The sequence below is a fragment of the Zootermopsis nevadensis genome, unplaced genomic scaffold (genome assembly GCF_977971745.1).
Source record: "Zootermopsis nevadensis isolate Lab colony 2312 unplaced genomic scaffold, Znev_1.0 Znev_ptg000021l, whole genome shotgun sequence".
Lineage (NCBI taxonomy): Eukaryota > Metazoa > Arthropoda > Insecta > Blattodea > Termopsidae > Zootermopsis > Zootermopsis nevadensis.
In genome coordinates this window covers 19428569-19454925 of record NW_028259153.1, presented here as the reverse complement: position 1 = coordinate 19454925, position 26357 = coordinate 19428569, and the positions used below count along the sequence as shown (strand labels likewise).

At 37.9% G+C, this 26357-nt stretch overlaps 3 protein-coding genes across 6 annotated transcripts in view; 1 reads left to right on the top strand and 2 right to left on the bottom strand.

Annotated features, from left to right (window-relative positions):
* Window positions 1–14839, bottom strand: part of LOC110828599 (Tubulin tyrosine ligase-like 5) — a 35019-nt gene extending 20180 nt beyond the window's left edge. The window contains exons 1-3 of one of the 3 annotated variants that reach the window (XM_087353042.1): window positions 14540–14839; window positions 13353–13537; window positions 12598–12808 (exon numbers count right to left, since the gene is read on the bottom strand). In XM_087353042.1, coding sequence (XP_087209168.1) covers window positions 12598–12808; window positions 13353–13537; window positions 14540–14569 — 426 coding nt within the window. In that variant the 5' untranslated portion in view covers window positions 14570–14839. Of the gene's footprint in view, window positions 1–12597; window positions 12809–13352; window positions 13538–14377; window positions 14503–14539 lie in introns of those variants that run through there. The other 2 variants (XM_087353044.1, XM_087353045.1) reach the window with 2 other exon arrangements.
* Window positions 4044–10471, top strand: LOC110828580 (uncharacterized). 2 transcript variants are annotated; one of them, XM_022061409.2, is made up of 2 exons: window positions 4044–4288; window positions 8262–10471. In XM_022061409.2, exon 2 carries the CDS (start codon window positions 8312–8314, stop codon window positions 10181–10183), a length of 1872 nt encoding a protein of 623 aa, XP_021917101.1. In that variant the 5' UTR covers window positions 4044–4288; window positions 8262–8311; the 3' UTR covers window positions 10184–10471. The 2 variants fall into 2 exon arrangements, with proteins under 2 accessions (XP_021917101.1, XP_021917102.1); XM_022061410.1 differs by lacking the exon at window positions 4044–4288 and adding an exon at window positions 7661–7798.
* A 1280-nt stretch (window positions 14840–16119) lies between the features above and the next one.
* On the bottom strand, window positions 16120–26357 carry Atg14 (autophagy related protein 14). Its single transcript, XM_022061422.2, has 10 exons — window positions 25906–26357; window positions 25308–25413; window positions 25048–25129; window positions 23960–24197; window positions 22717–22889; window positions 21644–21800; window positions 20767–20943; window positions 19710–19839; window positions 19011–19173; window positions 16120–18339 (listed from the first exon to the last, which is right to left on the bottom strand). The coding sequence occupies exons 1-9, from the start codon at window positions 26355–26357 to the stop codon at window positions 19012–19014; spliced, it is 1677 nt and encodes a 558-aa protein (XP_021917114.2). The 3' UTR covers window positions 16120–18339; window position 19011.

Below are 26357 nucleotides of genomic sequence, written 5' to 3'. Positions count from 1 at the left end.
GCGGTATTTATTTTTCTTACCGTTAAAGTCGGTACTGTACAGAAACCATCCAGTTCTGTTTAACGTTGAATTTATTTATTCTTTGAACGCTAGTACAGATGCCGATTTGCGACAGTGTTGGCCTATTTCGTCACGAAACTTTTCCACGGGATAACAAGTACGAAAAAAAAAATCATATTGCATAAAGCTGTCAGAAAATAAACCTGTCGTGCATTTTCCAATTCATCATTCACTAATCATCCTATCATTGGACGCCATACACTCTTGAGTTACTAAGAGTCATTAAATATAGCGTAATTGCCAAGGATATACATTCACCAGATTATAGATTTCAATTTATACGCGGCTGTGTTCTCCTACGCATTACAGCAACAATTAGTACACGTCATAACTGGGCAGAAGTGTTTTCCTGGCCTTGAGACGTCATAATGAAACATATTCGTCTTTATAATGTGAAAACATAATAAATACCAGTCACTTTTATTTTATTGGGGGAAAAAACCTTGTAAATTACATGTTTAGCAATAACAAAATAATGACGCTGTGCTCAACCTGGGCCTTTTTATTAAGACCACGTATATAATAAATACCTCGTCAAGTTGATAGCTGTATGAATGCACATTTCTGCGTAAGAGTGGCTTTAAGATGGACAGATTCCCACAAAGGATTTATAGTTTAAGACTTAATTTTGAGTTGAGTAAACCAGTAAATACAAATAACTTTTTCGATCTTCACACAATTGCCAAGGGGATCGGCAATTTGCTGGCAGCTACGACCTTATTCCTCTAATTGTCTCTTCAATGACCGTCCTTTGTTTCTTGTTCTAGTCAGTCTACATATACATGATCATTAATTCTGCATTTCATTCCGCGTTCTATCGAAGTGGCAAATCAATCTCTTTCAGCAGTCCACAGACTTAGTCAATAAAAATCCTTCTTCAATGCCTTGGTTCGTTTTGTAACCTTTCAATGGCCCTGTCAATATTTAACCAAATAAATAAACCACTTAACTCACTTATAAATTATTTACGTGAGTAGCTCGTCAAACTCTTGGGTGAGAAGCTGAAGTTTCAACATCGTCTTTAAACGCAACCCTGAAACAATTCTAACCTTACTCCGTCCTCACGACATATTCGACCAAGGTCGAGCATATTTCTTGTTTCGTCCTGAGGAACTTTGCCTTCCAGTTTACACATTATAAGCCAATAAAAAAAGCTGTCTTATGCTCTCTAGTTACGCAGAAGTAAACTCCACGCGATAATCCTCTTTCAAATGTAACATCCACCCCCAATGAGTGGACTTGGTAAATTTTCTGCGCAGCCATCGGCCTCCATAAAACATCTCGACTGTAGTACTACAGTCGGCTCTAACAACTACGGAGCACAGTAAATTGCGGTTGTCTGACAGCCGCCTAAGGTAAAGTTCGCAACCTTAAGGGCGATCACGTCACGATCAAGCCGGTATACACTTGAATTTTTTAAAAAAAAGAGGCAAATCGGGTTCATGGCTCCTTTCAGACTTACTAACTGGACGGAAATCAGTACTAGTGACTGGTTGGCTCAGTATCACAATACGTGATTACTGCAGGTCAACATTTACTTGAAACAACTGCAAACTGCAATAAGTCAGCGACTGTATCTCTTCCTAAATTATCCGGTGGAATGGATCACACGGGATCATCGCGAGGAAATCTGCATTATTATTTATTATTATTCAGTGTTCTGTCTTACGACAGGTTCATTGCTCTGCCCAAACAGAGCTCTCCAGTTTTCCCTATTCTCGGCTTCTCGTTTTAATTCCTGGAACGTCATCTTCTTTCCTTGTTTAAGATCGTCGGTTATCTGTATCAATCTTCTTCCTAGTCCTCTCTTTCCTTCAACCTGGCCTTCGATGATATCACTCAGTAATCCATTCCTTCTCATAATATGTCCCAGCCAGTTAGCTTTCCTTCGTGTAATCGCCTGCAGAATGTTTCTTTGCTGAAATCTGCATATGCCGAGTTTAGTCAAAATCTTTTAAATGGCCCAAAATATCAATGGAAATGTATGTTTAGGTCTTAAAACTTAAAATGAGTTAAAGTGAACGGAACGCACACATATCAATACCTGTAAGCAACACCCCATTTTCGATATATCAGTGCATTTATTTATTCGTGGTTTGTTTATTGGCGAAGTGAATGGGCTGAATCGTAGGATTAATGAATAACGAATTGGAAAACATTTCACAGCAGTCGAGTACAAAGTAGGAGTGCTAATCGCTCATCGGCGATGTTCGGTTCATAGTGAAAAACGTATTGGATCGAAGAAATTTCCTTCGGCGAAACGTTCCCATGACAATAACACGTAATAAGGTAAAACTCACAACTACATGTAAGCTCGTGAAATGGCTTTACTTTTACTCAGTCCCTTCTCTGTTTCTCTGTATACTTTTGTAATTATCATACTTAAGTCTAGTATAAAAGAATGTTCATTCATTAGTTTGTCACCCACGTAATGGCATTTACAGCAAGCTCAAACAGTTGGCACACTTTCGCAATCTTCCTAGTGCGGTCGGCGACAGGGACACTATGATTAGTGTTCAACACTTAAACCCTGAAACCCAATCAGACTTTATTAAGCAGTCTTGCTTTAAGAGGCTTCAGGTTCCTGCGACGGTAAGGATATCGATGTTGATCCTCTGGGTACTTCCTCCGAAACGTCAGTAACCAGCAAGAAGGCGTCACAACCCACAAACGGAACACGGATAAGACGACATTAAGATAGATCTTAAGGCGACGGGTTTTGAGGATCGGAGATGGATGTAACTGGCTCAGAGTCGTGTCCGATGGGGGGGTGGGGTGGGGGGTTCTGTATTAGCGTTGTACGGGCGTCTTAAAGTTTTCCCTCAAAACGACTACAGATTGTAATGTGCCATCATCAGTTAACGTTACGACATTATAACGACCCGAATCTGACACATCTCTACAAAACACTAAAACACGCACAAAACAAATGTTCAAGCAAACTGCAATACTACTGATATTTCCTAGTAAATTACCCGTCAAATACGACGGTAAATCTAAGGTAATAAACGCGCATGGTCATAAATAGTATCGCAGAAGGCCCCAAATCTCCTAGCATCATTACCACGGCAATGGTTATAAAAAAGACCGCTGGGGAGACCTAGACGTAGATGGGAGGATAATCTCAGGCGGGGTCTACGGGAGATAGGAGTTGAAGGAGACTGGATTTTGCTGGCCCAGGACAGGGTCCGGTGGAGGGCTTTGGTTAATTCTGTGATGAACCTTCGGGTTCCGTAAGCCATCTGGTTGGTTGGGTCCACTATTTGGGAAGCCTGAGGGGAAGAGACCTCTGGGGAGACCTAGACGTAGATGGGAGGATAATCTCAGGCGGGGTCTACGGGAGATAAGAGTTGAAGGAGACTGGATTTTGTTGGCCCAGGACAGGGTCCGGTGGAGGGCTTTGGTTAATTCGGTGATGAACCTTCGGGTTCCCTAAGCCATCTAGTTGGTTGGGTCCACTATTTGGGAAGCCTGAGGGGAAGAGACCTCTGGGGAGACCTAGACGTAGATGGGAGGATAATCTCAGGCGGGATCTATGGGAGATAGGAGTTGAAGGAGACTGGATTTTGTTGGCCCAGGACAGGGTCCAGTGGAGGGCTTTGGTTAATTCGGTGATTAACCTTCGGGTTCGGTAAGCCATCTAGTTAGTTAGTTAGTTAGTTATTCGCTTGTTCTGTTCAGAAAAGACAAAAACCGATACATGTGCTTTATTTGCATGTTTGTTCATTGACGTTTTGTGACAGCACTATATAGTAAAGATCAAATTTACAAAACCCGCCTGCTAAAAAGCATCATGTCGAAAGACGACTTGGTATTTCCGCATATCAAATACACCAGGAAAGCCTTGAAAATTATACGCACTCATTTGACTCTAATCGTGTTTACATGCCATCACTGATTATTCCTGGACAGAACTCTTCATTACCATACAATAAGCAGTCTAGACCACATCGATTACTAGTAAACACTGTTCTTTTTTTCTTTGTGCTGAGATTTGGAACTCGTCCAGATGCGTGAGACTTGTCCTTACCATCTCGATTACTATGGATGGTTAGACGTAGAAGGTTGTCTTGTATCTTGACAAAACATGGCACTAAAAAATACAGCTTATGAGAGTAGAGTAGACGACCAGTCGTGTTACGTACGCGAATGGAAGAGGATGGATCAGTGCGGCGAAGACTGTATGCAGAGTGCAGTGATGTAACCTGGGCGTCTTGGCTATTATCTTGTAAGTACGTGTAGGCGTCTTTTACGTGTAGTGAAAAAGTAAATAATCTTTGTAGATCAGTGATTTGCGAACTCTTCTGCTGTCTGCCACTTGGTTCATTCATAAGCCAAGGCGAACTTAATAAAACGAATGGCCGCGGAGAGGATTGCCGGGTTTCGATTCCCGCCACGGACAAAGTTACTTCTCTTCGCTACACTGGCTCTAGGACGCACTCAGCTTCCTCTCCAATCCGTACCAAGGAATATTTCCTCAGGAGGAAAGCGGGCCAAAGTGATTTTACTCCTCCCACAAAGCATCCTCACGGCGTGATGCTTAGATCCGTGAACTTTTTATCTTCTTCGTTCATTTAACGACACTTTCTCAACTACATACATCGGTAGTACTCTAAAACTGTATTCTACAGAGACCTAGTTCGTATATCGGATAGACCAGTGGTATTCAACCTTTTTTGTTCGCGTACCCCCAAAGTTGTTGGTGTATAATTCAAGTTGTACATAGTATATAATCTACATCTAAAATAAATTAAATACATTACATTACTGATTATTCAGTATTTATCATAAAATAATTTTTTTTTTTAAAATTTCACGTACCCCCTAAACCAGGAGAATGTTGGGGCAGTACAGTGAAACAGACAACTACCGCTCCCTTCCAGATTATTACCTACTCACCATTCGCGATCATTATTCCATCTTATTCGACATTATTAACACATGAAACCGAATCAGTGTCCCTCATAACCAAGGAATTCAACGGTGCGTAATATAAATTGTCACACAAGACGGTGGCTGAATGACGAGTTGAGGTTGCAAAGATGGTCACTTATTTTAAAGTACAGAGTGTTCCAAAAAGAAAAAAAATAGATGACGTATGCAATTACTTTGTGTGTGTGTATATATAGGGCATTCTGTATATCCACGTGACTATTTGCCTGGAAGACAAACGATAGAAGCGAAACACCAAGACGGAGATTCAGGGGCAGGTTGATTCAGAGGAACAACTGGCTTACTCACAATCGTGTTTGGTGTCAGCCTTTGATATTAGTGGTGACAGGTCTTCAGATTCTACTGAAACGATGTTTGTTGTATTTCAGATTTATGATTACGCATCATGAAATTTCAACGTTGAGTTTCAAAGACTTCATCACACTTCTCCTTTTAGAAAATCAGAAAAATAAACAGACCAGCCACATGCACAAAATAAAAATATTTGATTAGAAGTTTACCATGACAATACAGTTGCTTCTGCCCGACAGATAAACACTCGCTACATAAACACAGCAGTCATAAAATAGTTATTATTATTTAGTGTTCTGTCTGACGACAGGTCCATATGAACAGGATCCTTCCATCCTTTTCTCGGACTGGGACCTGTTCATATACGTTCTTGGCAGATGATCCAGAAGTGGTTTGCCATTGCCTTCTTCTGTGTGTGAATGGAGTAATTGTTGGGATGCCACGGAGAAACCGGGGAAGCCACGGAGAAACCGGGGAAGCCACGGAGAAACCGGGGAAGCCCCCGGAGGAAAACTCCGTGTTGCCTAGACCACGGCCTTGCCCAACACAAGTTATAAATCTAAGCACCACCGGGAATTGAACCCAGAACCCAGGATTACAAGGCCAGCGTTCTAACCGCTAGACCACCGTGGCATACAGGCGTCCCAAAGTGAATGAAACAAAGACATTTTAATAAACTAAACAATTACATACGTCAGAATTGGCACTTGTGTTAAAAATTATCACCGATTGCTTTGTGGCACAGTTAACAGCGGTTAGCGCAAAAGACTGACATGTGACCACCAAAATTGCTACTAGGACGACTGTGTAAACATCTTGGGACATCCTGTATGTAGGCTAGTTGTTAGGGTTGAGATTTAAATGGAACACCCTGTACAAGGAACGTTACGTCAGTGGAATCGACACAAACCTCGTAATTCAATTTCCTGCAACTGCTAAGTTGGAACATCAGCGTCACTTTGTATAAAGTGAAGGTGAAATTATGCAGGTCTACAGAAATGTTTTCGAGAAATACGCAAGTTTCAAGATCTTTTTTATGTAAAAATACGTAATAGCCATAACAGAAATGTTTATTAATCTTTCAGTTTGACTTGGTTAGTAATGAACAAATGGAACAGGGATTTTATATTCTGTGTGAAGACAGATTTAAAGATTTCTCTAAACCATGTAAGAGTCAATAATTACAGACATGATGACGATGCAGATTGTGTTTTATCTTTGGGTTATAATCTTACATTACCGAATGTAACATTAACGAAAAAGATTTGTACGACAAGAAGTCAGTGCAAAAGTAGAGTAGAATTTGTGGTTTGTTTAAATCTTGTCAGTCTGATCACAATAAAATTCCTATTAAATATTAAAATATTACTATAATTAACATTTAATATATTTAAATATTTAAATGTTAATTATAGTAATATCCGCAGCAGGTCTCCAAGGTGAGGAGCCTCTAGTCGATAGACTAATGTACGTATTTTTAAGCGTATTAATATATTTAAATATTTAAATGTTAATTATAGTAATATTTTAATATTTAATAGGAATTTTATTGTGATCAGACTGACAAGATTTAAACAAATATATATTTATCACAATATGACGCAACATTATCATCTCATAGAATTTGTGGGTTCTTCCCGGAAATCTGCATTTTATTTTCCAGTTCGATGAAGTGTGACCATCACGGACTCCTTTAACTCTTACTTCGAACTCCGATCTCCCAATGTTGGCCATCAATCGGTAAACATATCAAGCACATATTCTAACTGCAATAAATCAAGTTCCTGAGTCCAATCTCATTACTTTTCATGAACTAGAAGTTTCTTCTAACCTCACTAAAGTTGATAGATGAAAATGATCTGCGACCTAAAAGTTACACGTCCATAGTTCTGTCAAGATACGACAGTTTATTCGACGTCAATATCAATAATCTCATCCACCATCGTACAAGAATGCCTACAACGAAGGACGCAAAATCAATCTGCCGTATTTTTTCTAATTTAAAGCACCGCCTAATATATCCCAATTCATTTGTGTAAGGCAAATATTGTGATGATAGGCACACTGTATAGTTTAATATAATACATACGTATTTTTAAGCGTATTAAAAAAATATGGCTTGTTAGCGCGAGCCCCTTATTAAAAAAAATTGCCATGCCACTCCTCAGTGGTAGGTAACTGTGCCATCTGCTTTCATAATCAATAACCCTGCATTTTGTCCATAGTAATAATAATAAATAACGACAATTTCCCTATCAATTAAGTGGGGGTGTAAAACATTTCCACTGTTCTGCTTTCTCATTTTTTCACTGCTACCAGTAAATCTATCATACTCCGGTAGATGTCACCGCAGTTACGCGGATGGTACAAAATAGGTTATCAATGCGCATGCGTTACTGTAGAAAGGAGGACGGGGTTTACTAGGCCGAGCTGTGATATAGGAAGCATTTGCCACAATAACAAACAAATGAGCGTTCTTCAGATCATACAACATGTGAGCATGACTAAATGGTTACGTAATTATATAAAATGCGAGTGAATTATATAAAAATTACACAGTGGACAAATATTTTATTGATCTGTCTTATAATTAATGGGGGCTTTTACAATATCTTCGCTGCCTACAGATTAGATCCCACAGAATAAGATCGACCTCATTATTAATTTTAACCTTAAAAGCTTATAAAATCATCAAGGTATAAATAAAGATAAAGTTCATAAAAAACCGTTACAACTGTGACTTCGTTTTTAAATGAGGTCATGCAAGTTATTGATTTCTCGGAGCCGATATAGTTTGCATTTAATGGTGATGGGTAAGATATGACTGAGCGTTATAAAGTACCTCCAGTCACAGATAGACATTCCTTAAAATTTATTTTAACTGTAAACTTTGGTGTTATCCAAAACATTCAACTTCAATTACTGGCCTCAAGCTGACAATATATTCTTTTTTGCAGGTTTCAAGAACTGCTGACCAACTGGAATCTACACATCATTAACTTTTATAATGCCCCAACACCATCAGCCAGTGACTTTGCTTTCACTATGTCATACTCAAGTTGCAACAAACTTGGTTTCAACTTGCCGTTTACTCCAGCTTATAGCCCAGGACTCATCAGCTGCACATGCCTTGACACTAGCTCGCCGCAGGTTCCGTCCAAATTTGCTCTTGTCTCTGCCAGGTCTGATACGATCACAACTAATTGAGGAAGTGTCAAAATTACTGTCAGCACCAGCACCAGATGGTAGTGCTGGAGGAGCAGGCCCTGCACCACTCTACCTCCTTGCACTATTACTTGCACCAGATGTGCATCGACTAAGAGTAGAATTATGTTGTTACTATGGATGCAGCCATCAGGCAGCTCTGTTACGCCTCTTGGCATCAGAAGGCCGTGGATTAGAAACCTTGGAACTTGCTCGTTCAGCCTTGCTACGCTTGGATCGCAGTCTGCTACACGATGCTTTGGTATCAGCCACCTCACTCCGACACCTCATTCTTCACAACATAGCTGGTGATGCAGTTCTGCAAGTTATTGGAACAGCATGCCCAAATCTTGTTGTCCTTGATGTATCTCATTCAAGACAAGTGACAGATGCTGGACTTCGACATCTCTTCTTTCAAGTAGAACTTCATGATAAAGCATCATCTTCCACAGCAGGGAAATGTGAGATATCTGACTTAGAACAATGTGTAAATTCAAATGGAGGATGTAGTGGCAGAGGGTGGGGAAGGCTAAGAATTCTGCTTCGACTTTTCCCACGACTGAGGTTAAATCGTGAGGGAGAAAACAAGATGAGGGATCGATCATTTCTTCTCGAGTACTGTGAACGTCGTAACCCTCTCTGCGATACTCTTAGAATCCTTAATGTTGCCAATACAGGTGTCACCACTGCAGGGGTTCTGTTAGCTCTACATCATGTTCCCCATATACAGTCTCTTGGTGACTATGGTCACATGGGAAGGGCACTTGAAATACTAGATCGAGCATGGACTGCATCAACAGGAGACAGTGATCCTCCATCACCTCCTAGCTTTAGCCTCATTTCTGCACGATGCCAACGAACAACAATGAGACGACTTGAACTACTTTCTCTTGCTTGCCCTGCATTACAGAAGCTTACCATTTATGAACCACATCACCCACCCTCAGCACTGCATGTATTCCCCCCCACCCTCACTACCCTTCACCTCCTCAGTATTCCATCTGATGCAAACTGGATTGCTGGACTTTATGCCTTCTTGGCAAGTCCTCAAGGTGCAAACTTACATGATCTTGCATTACGTTTTTCTCTTGGTGAACAGTATATGTCACTGGACCTTAGCCAAATCTTAAAATCATGCCCAAATCTCCAAAAATTAGCAGAAGATGGCGCAGATGTCGAATGGAGGAGGGAATTTCAGGATGACACAATGAATATCATTCCACCATTATTAAACCTGCGGAGCATTCAACTGGGGCGTGTGGTGACTGCAAGAGCATTGATTGAATTGCTTAAGCGGGCACCTGCTCTTGAAATAGCACACTTTTACAGATGCCCTGACCTAACTGATGATCACTTAATTAGTCTTACTGCCAAACCATCTAATACTAGTCACTATTACAGGGGTGGGGAGATCCAAAGTTCAGCTGTATATCCCTACCTATCCCAGCACCTGGAGTGTTTCTATGTCTACGAGGCTTCCCACATAACTGCGCCAACAGTAGTTACATTACTTGCTTGTTGTGAGAACCTTTTACGGACTGGTAACCTAAGTAACTGGGGTCTCGACTGTGAAGGAATACGGTGGATACATAGCACAATACTAGACAACAATCTCAATTTAGAAATCAACCCTGGATCACACTGGTTCTGTTCTCAGTGTTTTCCTATCTCATGACACAAAGTGTTCACTCCCATGTTCTGTGCATGGAAATAGATACATCACTTTATTGTGGTTGTTCTTCAAGCATGTTATAAATGTAATATTTGTAATGCCTGTTTTATGTTAATTGTGCCATTGAATATGTTAACTGGATAAACATTATACAGCTGTAATTTCTTTGCATTGCCATATCATTTTAGATTATCAATTCTAGTACCTGTAAGATCCATATGTTTGTTGTGTGAAATATACTCTAACAAAATTTTTAAAATAAAACCTGTCAGACCTGCCATCTTCTTTAAAGCTTGTGTACCTCATTTCCCACTATAATATATTTATTCAACATACAAAAACCAAACTGCTATTGCCAATTTCAGCACATGCTTCAAAGTCTCTGAATTCAGGTATGAAACCAGATACGAGGATGGGAGACAGATGAAAATGGCCAAGGACTGTGTCCAGTGACAGGCTTTTCTAATCAGTGTTGAACTTTCAGGTTCTATTAAAATAGAGTTTGGTAGTTTGTAAACACCTAGCAAACATTTTGTAATTAGAGCGTGAAAATTCAATATCAATAATAAGGACCCTATCCTAAACCAATTTGATATAATCCATACATATCATCAATGCCTACATACCTACTACCCATTTTAATCCCACACACCCACTTCAATCTTAAGTCTTACAAGTTGCATTTTTTAAGAAATTTTCCAACAAGAATTCCGTAACAATTAACTTATTTTGGGTTACCATTTTCCTTCATTGTGCATATTTCATTTTATATATTGTTTATATTGCTTCCTTCAGAGCATAATATTAAAATCTTTTTATGCATGCGTGACCAGGATGATAAGATGATACTATATAATTATACTTTTTAAGATCACATTCCAGACTGCAAGCTTTAAATTACACAACCTTAGACATCAGAATAAGATACACATTCCATTTTGTACCCAACAATCTCTATTCGAATGGGCCGTACTTTTACAAGTTCAACACGGCAATTCACCCACCAACACAAATGCTAACTACATAATATATATTACCAAACAACAGAAAACAATGATGTCATATACCAACTTCCTTTAATATCTTAACCTTGATCTGATATTCAATTGAGATATACCCACAGTTCACAAGATATGAGATACTGACCCACTAACCCCATACAGTAGCATTCTACATTGTGGAGAACTTTTGTCACACATGTTAATTCAATTGATAAGTAATGTCTTGTCTGAAATGATTAGAATTTTATATGCATAGCTCCAGAAATACAACTTAAATCTACTCACCACTTAAAAAAGAATTTGCTTGATTTAGCTTGCAGTAGACTTCATACAAAAATTGTTGTAGGACATATTTAGAAACTAAACATTGCATGGTATGAAATGGGAACAAAAATGATAAATTTCTTAATTTGATTTTTGTTCTTTACACATAAAAATAAATAAATAATTCATTACTCTGTATATAATCAAAATGTCATCATGAGATTGTGTTAACAGTGTATCTGCTGGCAGGTTTCTCTGCCCATGACAGTTGTAAAATATATTCTGCTATGAGGAGAATAAAAAAGAAATTATCTTGTATGAGATCATAGTAGGAGTAAATGCACTTTAATTATGAGTACAGTAGAAGAAAGGTGACACAAACAGTACAAATATCAGTGACGGTACTGGAAATGAAACTGTTGGACTTTGTGAGAATTATAGCATGTAGCAAACATGAGTGAAACTCGGAATGGGCACAGACTTCTTGACATGCGACTAATATGAAGCTGAGAAAGCACACCAGACAGCTACTCTCAATGTCAGAGATGCGTTACTGAACAAACTGGAGAATAATTGCCCAATGAAAATGATTTTTTATTAACAGGTATACTGCTCATAATTTTTGTTCCTTTCCCCTCATTTACTCATCCCTCAATCCATGAGATGAGGAAATATGGAAGGAAAGGGAAGAATGGGAGCCTTCTGGCATGGCTGGACAGCAAAACCTCCAGGTTACATGATTCAATGTTAGGGCATGTCGTTATAGAAACAAGGCCTTGTTGGTATGGACCATAATCTTTCATCCAAACACACAGATTCTAAACTTCTTTAGTGCATGAACAATTGCCAACAATTCTTGCTCACACACAGCAGTATTCTGAAGGTGAATAAGATCTGTGATGTACCAGAGATGATATTCAGGTTCCCAGCACTGTCTCGTTGTGTCAGCACCCCGTGATCATGATCTGGCTCACATCAGTATAGATGGTGAAAGGCAGGCACTACTGCACTGGCCACCAACATGTTAACCTGCCTGTGGTGAGATTGGTATATTTCTGGAGCACGACATATATGTAATAAAAATTTCCCATGTTAAAGTTCCTCTTTCCAAACATGTAAAAATAATAAGGAAGAATTAATTTTCTTACTCACTTCTCGCATGCCATGGGAATGGAGAACAGCAGACAATAGTTTGGTTTCTGCCTGGATTGTCTTGTAGGTCATATGAAGCTCATTTGCTGGAGGATCAACAGGGGGGTCTGAGAGGGCGTTGCATCGGAACCTCAGCACTGTATTTCTTGAACCCAATGATCCTCCAATCATCCAAGAATCATCAGGATCTACTAAGCTTGAAGTACTGCCACTATAAAATAAAAAAAATTAATATTCAGTGTGTGTATTTACGTTTGAGTATAGATGGATAACGCTTGGAAATTTCAATGGGTTTGCTGGGAAATCTCTGGCTTTACACATGAAATGGGCCGTTTAATTGCCATTTATGCACACAGCCCAGCCTTTTGAAACACAGAGCTTATGTTCCTGAAATACTGTGCTCAAAAAACCTAAGGATCTATGAAAAAAAATTGGGGGTCAGGGAACTTGAAAAAGAGATTACTTAAGACATTTTCAGAAAGCAAAGATTCATCAAAAAAAATTGTGATCATTAGAATTGGGTCTTTCAGTATGACCCCCCAATGAAAAAGACCAGTTTAATTTTATGTTTCAGTACATTAAGCATGTCAGAGAAAACATAATTTTATTACGTTCTATTGCATTGGGCATTGGATGAATTAACCTTAGTGTCTATGACTAATAAGTTTGTTTCATTGTGTTCAAATCCAGTCCCTTATCTAACAAATTTTCTTAATGTGCACTACAAAACACTAAGCCTTCCAACACAAACTCACTTCTCAGATTTCTTTCTTGTCTGATGGACCAGGGGAAGTTCCTTCAGTTTCAAGTCCTGAAATTTCTCTGCTGAGGTTATAATCTTATAGAGTAAACCATCATCACTGTCACTATCCTTCTGAAGCTCAGCTTCATCTTCAATAGAGTGAGACCTTCTCAGTAATGAGCTATCCATAACTCCAAACTGAAACAGAAATTATCAAGCTACATACAAATATTATTTCTGCCCTGAGTTCAGCTCCTCTTGGCAAGCAAAGCTGTGTCGTGGTTAGCAATCCTGCCTCACATTTGTGTGATCCTAACCTTGAATTTCACTACAGAAACTTGTTATTCTAACTTGGTCTCTCTGTATTTCAGTTCAGTCCCATCAGGATACTACAATATCAACAAAAATTTCTTCAAATTTCCTGTCCTGATATAAGCACTTTTCTTTACATGTCAACTCTTTCCTAAATCTTCTGTATACCTTCCCTCATTAAATTCTGATGCTCTCATAGAAATCCTGTCATCTATGAAAAATACATGTTCGTTCTACTACATCATTAAATTGGTCACTTTTTTATAACAAATATCTGAATACCTTAAATAGTATGGTAGAACTACCAGGAAATGATAAATAGAACAGACTTTTAAGGTTGCTTTTTAACCTATCACTATGTCTACAAACCAGTCATGTTAACAGACAGCCAGTCTCAGGACTGAAATTTTAACCTGAGATATCCAAATATGAAGTAGATTTAAGGTTATAAAGGCAGTGAGTCTGAAGATAGCTGTCTTATAGGTTGTTGCGCCTCCATCATCAGGGTGACGACGGAGGCAGCAAGGACATCTGAAACGTCAGTTAACTTCTACCAGACTACACGGCGCAACCCAGAAGAAAAAAATTATGTTCTGCATAACGTTTATATATATAAGAGACTTATACGTTTTCCAGTGCCCACTCTGAACAGAACAACGCTGACTAATTATGAAAACTTGGACTTAAAATGGCATTTTCTAAATAAGCAATAAAAACATAATTCACCTTATTACCATTAACCAAACAAAATTGACTTCAGATGCTTAGCTCTCGCAAATATATGTCTGCATAATTTACAAGTGTACGTTCATTTCCAAATTGCGTGATATGGGTTCACTAAAAATAATATTTCCATTTCACGTGCAATATAAATAAATATAAAATTACCCAAATGCCTAATGTGACAGAATACACCATGAACTGCTATACTCTTGCATTCAACTATGACAGGAACGGCATTGCAGACATTTACTAATTTGCTCCCATTAGAATCATCGCACGTACATTTATAAATTTAAACAATCTCTATTCACTTCTCCTAGCTCGTGGCTACAAGCAAACACTTTAATTTCCGAAGGACTTCCTTTTACCTAAGTTTATCTGACATTGCAATTACTTTGCCAATCCCACATTACGACAATCTTCCATTAGATACAAATAAAAGTAGCCAGGGAGAGCGAAAGATGTGCATGCCTCGCTTTGATCAGTAAATTTATTCTCCGAGATTTGCGGGTCTCACGGATCACACATAAAAACTGCGCAATTATGCGTTTCACACACGATTGCAACGCGGTAACACGAGCTTTTACCCTTCGATATACAAAGCCTGAGTAGCACATGTTTATATAGGGCAATAAATTTGTAAAAATTAATAATAAACTCGGTTATTGTATATATAGGCTTGTAAATGACCATTCACCTACAGCCATTTACGCACAGGCTGTAATAGAATGTAACGACCGAATTAAAGAATTGAGACTTTTATTCAATAGAACATACCCAAATCCTTCTTTCCTACATTAGTTACATTTAAATTCGACTTCTTTGTGCTTTCTGTATCTATTAGTGTCAACATGTGTTAGGTGTAAGATAATTAAACATAAATATAGGCATCAATGACGGCCCAATTGGGCGAGTCACTGAAGGACATTCCATCCCCATCGTGTGGGGACTTTGTTTCTCGTATAAGTTCGACTCGTTCACAGGGGAGTAATTCGTGATTGATGCGAACGAATCGCTCTTCAGCAGTGGTCGGACCGTTTGTCACATGAACGATGTGACACACCTACTTGCCCACAAGTCGAACAAATGAGATCGCCTCAAGAACGTGCGAATGATAACCAGAAGGTTGAAGATTTCTGCCTTCTGGGTTGTTGCGCAACAACCCAGAAATCTTCATACCCACCGCTGTGAAAACCTCAAATCTTACAACCGGAAGGTTCATTACTGAATTAGCCAGTCCTCCATCGGTCACTGTCCTGGGCCAGTAAAATCCAATCGCCTTCATGTCCCATAGATCCGGCTGGATACTTTACTCTCATCTATGTCTCCCAAGTAGTTTCCTCCCTTTAAGCTTCCCAACCAATACCCGATGCATACCTTTTGAACCATCCATGCATGCCCCACCCATCTCATTCTTCTTGACTTAATCACCCCAACAATACTGCAGGACTCAAAACAAATAGTCTTAAAATCATTCACATATATTCATACACATCTCTATCGAAACCATTAGTATTACATTCAGTTCTCCCAGCTATGACACATCTGCACCAAAGGGATAACTAAAAAAAAAAATTAAAAACAACACACTGGGAATAACAATGTTTACATACCATACCTTTAGCAGAGACGCAGACACTGCAGTCACTCATTCCTTTCGTTTGAAAATCTTAGGAGGGAAGGGGGTAATAACATCCACATTCTAAACCTGTCTGAAGCAATGGCGATAAAGTTCACAAACGATGTCCATTACAAGGTATAATCATCACAGCAAGCAAAAGCATTACAACTCGAGATGTGTAGAGAGAAAGAATGCACAACTGCCAACCCTTTTCAAATACAGTTTTACAATCTTGATAGTCACACAACAAAGCACATTATTTAACTGAAGTATTAGACCCTTCACATTTTGATTAAGTTTCATTAATTTGTGAGATTTTATGTTCTCACAGCAATGAGCATTAAGATGGCTGCCTTTTGGGATGTTGTGCCATGTAGTCTGCAAGATATGACCAACATTTCAGAGGTGTTTACTGCCTACTGAAACACCAGTTCATATATACTGGATTACATGGCACAACATATCAGAAGTCATTAATCCTTTATAAAACAGAATTAAAACATATATAACTGTATTGATTTTACTCATATATACAAGTTTCTAATGTAATTTTACATCATGGCCTTCAAAATGTGTAGGCACTGTAAATAGCAGTAACTGAGCACTAGTTTACCAGCTTTTAGTGAATAGTACTAACAAAATTTACTCATAATTAAGACTACTGACATGACAGAATATCTTACCTGACAGTCTTCTGGCGAGGTTTACACCATACTTAAATGACTGGGGGATTATTAATGCACAACCTAATATAAACTACCAATACAACTGTATGCACTTCACTGATGTTATAAATAAAATGTAAAAAATTGTACAGTATGTAAGTTGTTTACATACATCAGAAGTATTCATATTATTATAAACAAATATCAAATGACCTTTGAGAATAAGAATGGAAAGGGAGAAAATGCTATACAATCTTTTTTAGCAATAAAGAAAATACAAAAAATAAAAGTGGTTCATCATAAAATTTTATACACCTTTATCTTGTGAGGACACAGTGATTATATTCAGCACGAAATGTCACATAAGACACGTGATATTTGTATTTTTGTGAATATGTCTGAAATCAACTAAACCTTTAAAGTATGTGTGGGACAATGTCTATCCAACCATGGATATTTTCATCTGTGGTTGCACACATCTGTCCTCCGAGTTTGTGACTGGGGTCATGGGGAAGACCTGATTTCACAAAGAAGTGAGCATTTGGGCATGTAAACTCCATATGGTATAGGTTAAGGCAATATATCCCACTGTATAACTAATGAGCAATTTTTCACTTAAAATTTGTACAAAAAATTAATGTATGTATGTATAAAACATACTCCTCTTAATAAAATTCAAGGTTAATTTAATAAATCCTGCAGTACATTAACTATAGAAAATTTCTTTTTACCTGCAGCAGGTGATGATTAAATGATCAAATCTGGAAATTGTCTGAATTTTATATTTACATTACACATCACGCTCTATACTTGGAAACTAACCCAATTCCATAAATCTTCAGTATTCTGAGAATTACTGGAGTATGATACGATGCAGTGAAGATCGCTTCACTGTGACACGTAGTCATGTTAGGTACTAAAATTTATGTTGTTACATAAATACAAAACACACATACTGCAATTATGAATCCATTAGAACAATGGAAATTTATAAAAATGTCTGAAAGACCACTGTAATCCGAAATTTGGGATTGCAGGCAGAGATAATGACTGGCATTTTATGTAATCTATATTTCTATGTTTATTTTGCATGTGTGCTCTGACAGGCTAATAAAAACCATAAAAAAATGTCTGTGTGTATTAATTAAAACTAACATTTGGACCCCACTTCCTGTTACAATGTTTAGGTTACAGTCAAATTTTAAAATAGCACTTACATAAAAGTCTGCATTCACCAAGTAACTGACCTGAGGGTGTAGAAAACAAAGTTGGTAGTCCCAAGATTAGAATCTGAAAAGCTGGCAGCAATTTTTGGTGATATAAAGCCCAATAAGATACTCCTCGCATAACAGCAGACGAACTTAGCAGTAGAAATGCATAAATGTTTCTAGTTCTAGTCATATACACTTTAAGCAAATAATCAATGTTAAGTAAATAAAAAAAATACTCTGACATCAAAATTACAAGTCTTGGTAATTATTCAGTAGCCTATCAACACTGAATACAAACAATTTAAAACATAACAAGAGTATCATATGAAATGACAGAACCAAATGTTTATCAATAATGGAACTGTTCTCTTGCTGTTTATTGAAATGCTACCACATCGAGGAAAGCACAAAGGTTCTTCCAACATTCCAACAAACTTTGGTTCTTCGACAGTACTTCGCTTGATGAACCTAGCAACAAAACCAATTTGTACATCACATTTCTATCACATAATATGAATAACAAATTAAAGTTTCCTCATGACCAATAAGCACAGAAGACATGATGGTAAAGTCCTACAATTCTAGATTTTGGTGTTAGATGGAGGTGGTCACCTTCATCAGGGACTCAGCTTTGCGATCGCAGAAGATCGAGAAATGTAGGGAAAATTGTGGGAGAACTGTGCCTGGAACACATTATTTAGTGCTGCTTAGGAGAGTTCTGAACAGCTACAAACATTTTAATGTGTACCATGTTTCAAATGTTTGTAATTTATATTCTCCCCTTAAACTAAGAGCTTAGGTTTTACAACCATACAAGCAAAATAATAAAAATATATTGTCAAATATATCTCCATCTACAGTGTACTGAAAAAATGCAGGATGATGATAATTTCTGAAATGAATAGTAAGCATTACCTAAATCTATTCTTTTCCTAATATCATCACAAACGTAATCTTTAATCTGTACAACATGCAGTGTTGGTTATAAAACTACTGCAATGAAGTATGCTTACCTCAAACAAAGCCTCGGACAGACGGACCTAACAGGACCGAATGGAAGAGGAGAATTGAGGAGGCCATGGACCGAATACGGACCGGAGAGCCATAGAAGAAGAAGAAGAAGAATGAAGTATGCTTACATTATTTTGTACCAGTCCAACCCCTCCATAAGGAAGCAATGCTTGCTGCAGCACTGGTTACTAGTCCCCCTGCCATACTTGTCGCCTGCTGTGTGCTTGTGAAGTTCTGTTGTGACATCTGGCTTGGACCAGGGACACTCTCTGGGCATGAAACATGGGGAACCTATAACATAATAAACAGTTCTGTTAGCTATTTTCTTATTCAGCGTCACAAATTATCACAAGGATCTTGATGTATTGCAATTTCAGACATTTTATAATAGATGTCTCTGTTTCTTTAATCATCGTCTGAATGTAGTTAATTTAAACATTCAGTAGCTCAGACTAATCATATCAAAACAAAACACATAGAGAGGGACAGATAAAAATACACACCTTAGGGTCGTGAAAATTATTAGTAAGAAGTAGAAGACAGCAGTTTTATGGTTATAATTCAAACTGCAAATCCCTGAATCACTTTTGATAGCATTACAAAGTCAATGGTTATAATAATTTAAGTATAACACAATTATTCCATGATTACAATCATTTATGCATAACAAGACAATGTCATAAAAGTTTTCCTATTACTATAATAATATGATTACCTGTCAGCCTCTCTGTAGAGATGGAAGCATTTAAAGGACAGCAGGCAGAATAAATTCTTTGGAGAACTTTTTGTTTTAAATATGTATTAAACCTGATTAGAAGTTTACTCACAGCTTCCCATTCCAAGGGCAAAGTGTCACTTTCATCTTCTGACCCAGAATCTTCTCCTAATTCCAAATCACGTGCTAACTGATCCTCTAAAGATTTTGCCAACACAGGGTTCACCTCCAATGGACCTTGTCTGCAAAATAATTATAAAGAATTACCTATGTTCATTACAGCACATATGTTAAATTCCTGCCTAATGGCCTGAATTTATTATTTTATTAAAGTATTTATAACCCAACACAATGGCAGGAGAACCCACAAATTCAATACCACTAACACAACCCGCCTCGGACACCAATTTTCAATGTATCTCATAAATGATATTTGTGTCTGGGAGGAAGGATGAACTACAATAATCCTATAGAAATCACATTTCTCTCCTTTCTTCTGTCCCGAAACAGTAAATAATGCCAAAAAATTCTGGAATCACCTGTTTTTTGGCCACAGGGAACATCCTGCTCCAATTACTGAAGTGGTTTATTCTAGTCAGGACTAGCTTAATCAAGGCATATAATTTAATGCTCATTTTTGAAAACTTGAGCACAAAACAGGTAAGGTGACAAATTAAACTGAATAATAATAATAATCCGTGGTGTAACAGCCCTCTGAGAGCCAAAGCCGACTAGCTGGCTGCTGGCCTCACGTTCACATGCCTAAGCAGAAGTGAATGATCATCCAACCAGACATAGGGTGACGTGTGGTCAGCACGACGAACCCCCAGCCATTGCTGGTTTTCATGACCGGATTACGCTACTTAATGTAGCTCCCCAATTTCCTCACGATGCTGGGTTGGCACCGGTCCCATACACCGGTCGAAAGCTCATGAGAAAATTTCTTCTCCCCCGAGACTCGAACCAGCGTGCATTCCGTATCACCGGTCTGAAGCATGATAAGTCAGACCACATGGCTACGGGGCGGGACAATTAAACTGAATAGTATCTATAATAAATTAAAATCAGGACTATAAAGGAACACAAATTCATGTGAAACGCATATGTAAACGTTATCGCTCTACTGGAACACATATTTCCACTTTTGTTCACTTTGAGAAATTAAATACCTTCCGAGATCACTAACTTCGGTGTTGAGCAAGAGAAGGATGTTGTGCAGAGTGCGTGCTGGATGCAGCAACTCGGGATTAACATTCTGGGTGTAGCAAAGATGCAAAACATTGGAATTGAGCTTCGCAACTCTGTGAGCAAACTGCGTATCTGTCATTTCATGGCCACAGAAATCACTGAAACAAGAAAGAAAATATTTTACCTCTATTATAAAGGTAGCAGTATTTATGTTTCATCCACCCAATCTGAAATATTCTCTTACTAAAGAACTGCACATTTTTTGGATACATTACAGAAGTATTATTACAGTGCAGCTAAATGTATTTAAAAAAATTTAACCTTGACAATTTAAAAATAAAATAAGTCATTCTGCTTCTATGCACATATATCTAATGCAAACTGAGACCTTATTCATGAATATTCACTTATACTGCTAACTAAAAGTAATAATTTTTTTTAATTATTTATTTAATCTTGATTTACTGTCAACTGCTAAGTAAAGAGTAGCTAATGAAGACTATGAATGATTAATTACATAGACGCCAGAAAGTCCCAAACCTAGTTTAAGGTATTACCCTAGCACTTATATCAAGGGAGTAAGAAAAACCACATTTCCAGTCAAAATAGCCAATACTCAGGTCAAGATTTGCCATGAAACATCCCAAATACAGGCAGCAGTGCCAATTATCCGTAATTTGTCAGTAAGATCTAAAAATTGGCAAAATATGTACAAAATTCTGAAAATTTTCAACTCTTCATTTCTAACCTTTTTCATTACTAAAATACTACACATGAATATCCATGTTAACACCGTCCATCTTTATGTTGCAGGAGGGAAAACCCACCAGTTTAATGTTTCTCTCAAGTCTGCAATACCTGTAACACAGCTTGTTAGGCAGCCGAACATCTAAGTAGAACGCAAGCACATTGACAAGCTGAGTGGTGTAGGTTAATGCAGCACTGATGTTGTACGCTGGGTTGTGCTCCATGCCCTCACTATTTCCCCCAGGAACACCATCCTTGTTAGCAGCCACTGGCAGAAAACACAGAAACTCATTAAAATGACACTTCAAACCTAAACTACAACTGAAAAATAAGACTAAGTAAATGTAATATGCACTTTCCACTAGAACTGTGTTTATGCAACATATTGAAAGGCTTACAACCATTTCCAGATCTTCTTGGTTATGACTGTCACAGCAACAAGACCGAAAGACCACAATCCAAATAAATTACAACGTTTGAAAACAAAGCACTCAAATATACAGATGAAAAAGGATTAGTGAGAAATTCAGATTATTACAAGTATACAAGGAACTGCGGTTTATGTAACTTAATAAATTTGTTGAGACGAGGACTAAGCAACTCTGGTACTAACTCCCAATAAAAAGGAGGCAAATAATTATTAAGTTCTGCCCAACTGTACTGTGCAAGCTAAAAACATCAATAAGATTGTAAGATTTGAGGTTTTCACAGCAGTGAGTATGAAGATTTCTGTCTTCTGGGTTGTTGCACTGTGTAGTCTGGTCGATGCTAACCAACGTTTCATTGCCCTGATGACGGAGGCAGTATGACCTCTGAAACGTTGGTTAACATCGACCAGACTACACAGCGCAACAACTCAGAAGACAGAAATCTTTATCAATAAGATTTTTTGAAAATTCTTGCTGAAACTCAATATTTTTCTGAAGGAACAGCAGAATTATCAAGGTTGATCAATTTTCTAAACCGCTTGTGAAGTCATCACTTTGCTGGAAGACAGCAGATTGAGCATACAGTTTAAATGAACGAGACAAGCAATGCACACTACATGGAACACTGTGACAAAGATTACTGATGTATTAAAATAGTGGACTCCATTTTAAGTGCATATCTTCCAGGCTGTACTACTTTTCAACAGTGGGCATATATAAACAAGGACCTTTCAGAAATCACAATGACTTGCTTACCCCACACATTATAGGCAGAATAATCCCCTGAATCAGGTAAAGAGGGTGCCACAATGCAGTGCTGTAACTGGCCAGAACTATCGGTGAACACCCAACGGCCACGAATATAGGCGGTGCGGGTTGCATCTGCCAGAGCAGTAACAGTATCTCTAGGCTGCTCACAGTCTTCATCGCTGCCAACATTCAACTACTGCTAAATTAAGTAATTCTAAACAAGTATATTTCAAAATGTGAAATGAAGAAAAAAATATAGCCCGACTACTGTGTGAACCTCAGGTACACATCATAAAAGCTAACAAGGCACATTATAGGTACAAAAATACAGACATAAATAATACCTGTCATCAGACATAGTTAACAACACATATTATTCAAATATATATTTATTATTCAAGTCTATACACAAAGCGCAATATTGTAACATCGAGATAACGATGAATGGCGCAGAATATTAATGGTGATTTTAAATTTTAACATCAACAATTTAAAAGTTTGTGTATAGACTTGAATAATAAATATATATTTGAATTTTGAACACAAACATGACGCATCTAAACTATAAACACATATTATAATAAATTTAGTCTTTCTCACCTTATATTTTGTTAAAGCCACACCATATCAAAATGTTTCAAATAAAAATCATGTGTATTACTGATATGGGCCAGCATAGCTCAGCCAGTATAGTGACCGGATGACTGGGGTTCGATCCCCAACGGGGGAAGAGAAGTTTTCCTCTAGCTTCTGGGGCCCACCTAGCCTGCTATCCAATGGGTTCTGGGGTCCTTCCCCGGGGGTAAACCATGGCTGGGGCATGATGCTGACCAATCACCCCCTTCTAGTGCTGAGGTCAAGAATGAGTAGGAGCTATACTGCCTCTCCCCCCCCAAGCACCTACATGGCGTATAGTGAGACAGCTTTACTTTACTTTATGTATTACTGATATGTATATTTCACACAATGAACATTTTTTTTCAGTAATCAGTTTTACAGAAATTATGTGAAGTTCAATGTATTTCTACAGATTATGGTAGGGACCAAAATAAAATCTGTCCACCAACTTTCAATGCAGACTTCATGTACCAAATCCAGTCAAAATCCATCCAATGTTTGTGAAACAAAACATGTGGAAGATCACAAGACTCAACCATTACACATTCATCTGCTGTGTAAGTACGAAGAGAGCACAAAAATTCTGGCTGCACTGGTATGATAGGGAAGTGTACTAAACAAGTGTTCTAACCTGGGTACTGGCTGCACTGGTATGATAGGGAAGATGTACTGAACAAGTTGCTGTATGCTGGCTCGGATCATGTCCTTCAGTTCCTGCTGCTCTTTCTGTATCGCAAGAGCTGTTTCATTTGCATGGATTCCCATCAGACTTGTACGTCGCTCCATTTTATTCACGTGCTCTTCATACCGTGGTAGTCTAGCTCTTCGATCCTGGCTTTGTTTTATCATATTTGCAATTTTTGGTTTATCTACAAAAATCAACATCAAAAATGTTACTCCTTCACTGCCGATACAATACAATCTGCTTGTCATAGATGAGATAGTGCATCAAAAACAATTCTCCCACCCACCGACAAAAAGATTTATAATATGAAAAATTAAGGTCACCAATGTGAAAACCTCAAATTTCAGAAGAGGTCTGACCCAATATACACTGTTAAGAAAAGGGGGGCAAGCACGTTATAAATCAGAGGTGATTACAATGTGTAAGAAGGTGTCAACATTAAAACTACAATAAAATTAGGAGCAGAATCCAACTTTCCCCTCTGAATCTTAAGAGAGTTTGTTCCGTACTGTTAAAATGCATGCCGCCTTCAGACTTGGTCTGATACTAAGTCCATATTTTCACACTCTGAGGCAAGTACTGAAATGGATACCCAACAAACTAGTGCAAGTAAAATTGTGTAATATAAGTCTGTTAATAGTATATACAAGTGTGTGTAATGTGCATAACATTTTTCCATTATATAATAAAGGAAATAAATAGTCATTATACATATGAGATGCAAAGTAATAACGCAAGTTCCTGCCAACTCAGCTTATACCTTGAGGGTCGGTCTCTCTCCTGTTTGGGCAAGTGATACAAGAAATCTACAGCATGTGGTAAGAAAGGAAAACAGTGATCTGGATTTGGATGAAGACTGTACTTGTCAAAGAGGCATAAGTATAAAATTATTTGTGAAATTATGGATGTATTAGATGCCTGTCATAAGTGAGAAAGCTATACTATTCAGATTGAACTAATCTTTTTAAAAAAACACCACCACCACTACTACCCCACACACACACATGAAACAAGGATATTTTCATGAACCTCACCTTCTTCAAGATTTTTCCTCTTCTCTTGTATTATCATACGTAGCAGTGCTATTCGTTCATGGCAAGCATCAATTTCTGTCCGCTGGAAGATTATTGATAAACAATGTAAATTATTTTAATTAAAATATTCTGAAACAATGAGACCTCAGGAATGAAAACACAGCTAACTGAAAACCCATTTGCTGATCATTAGCATACAGTGGGGAAAAAGGGGGAACATGAGTATTAATTTCAACCATATTTTAAATAACAATACACACCAACTGATCCAAGTGCAGATTCCTCTGAAGGAAGATGTCACACAGTTCCTGCAGCTGCCTCCTATCATTATGCAACCTCATATGATGTAATTGCTTCTCAGCAAACCTTAAAAGACAATTAAATCTATGTACACATTTTGTTATACTGCAACACTATTACACAAATTACATTCCCTTTGAATATTGGACTTGTTTAAGCTTGTTGGTACTGTAACACACGAAATTTTCAGTTGAAGTGGGAAGATTCACTGCAGAAATGAAATGACGTCAACAAGTTTGGTATTAAAGTGTGTGAAAACAAGTTATGATATGTGATCAAATGCACTTATTTTATGTGGGAGTTCCTTCAAAAATTATATTTCTGCGGAAAATGTAATGAAACGCCAAAACATAAGCCCAAGTAACAACTTAACCTACATGACAAAAAATTAAAACGAAAACAAGATTCCTTCAGGCCTCAAAAGAGATAACACTGAATACGTCCACTTAAAAATCACAATCACAATGATTCTACTCCACTTACGCTATATATTAAACACCATTCAGCAATATATACTATGACACTAAATGGATGCAGTAATATTTTGCGTTTCTGTACCTCTCAGCATAATGGTTATTAGAATGAATAAAACTTCCTTCCTGAATGCATTGTTTGCAGTAAAATGTCCGCCTGTTATAACTGCATAAAGGACACTTTTCGACAGAAGTACTAAATCTACTGCCACTGTCTTCTATTGAAGACGTTAAATGAAAATCACCAGGAGCATCACTACTATAAGCTGAACCACTAGACGCCATTGCTCTCCAAACTGTTGATATTCTGTGCAATAGATAACCTAAGAACCGTCGTACATGTATGTGTAGACGCCTTCCTTCCAAAGATGACCTAACTTTACGATCAGAAAAGTGATTGTTAGTATTACATGATATAGAATTTGTTGTGAGGATGCCATGGAACTTGTGAAAATCGTGTGTAAACCTTCCGTTTAATTTCCTTATTCTCCAAACGTAGTGAGTGCATGAGATATTTGGAATTGCGCGATATATCAT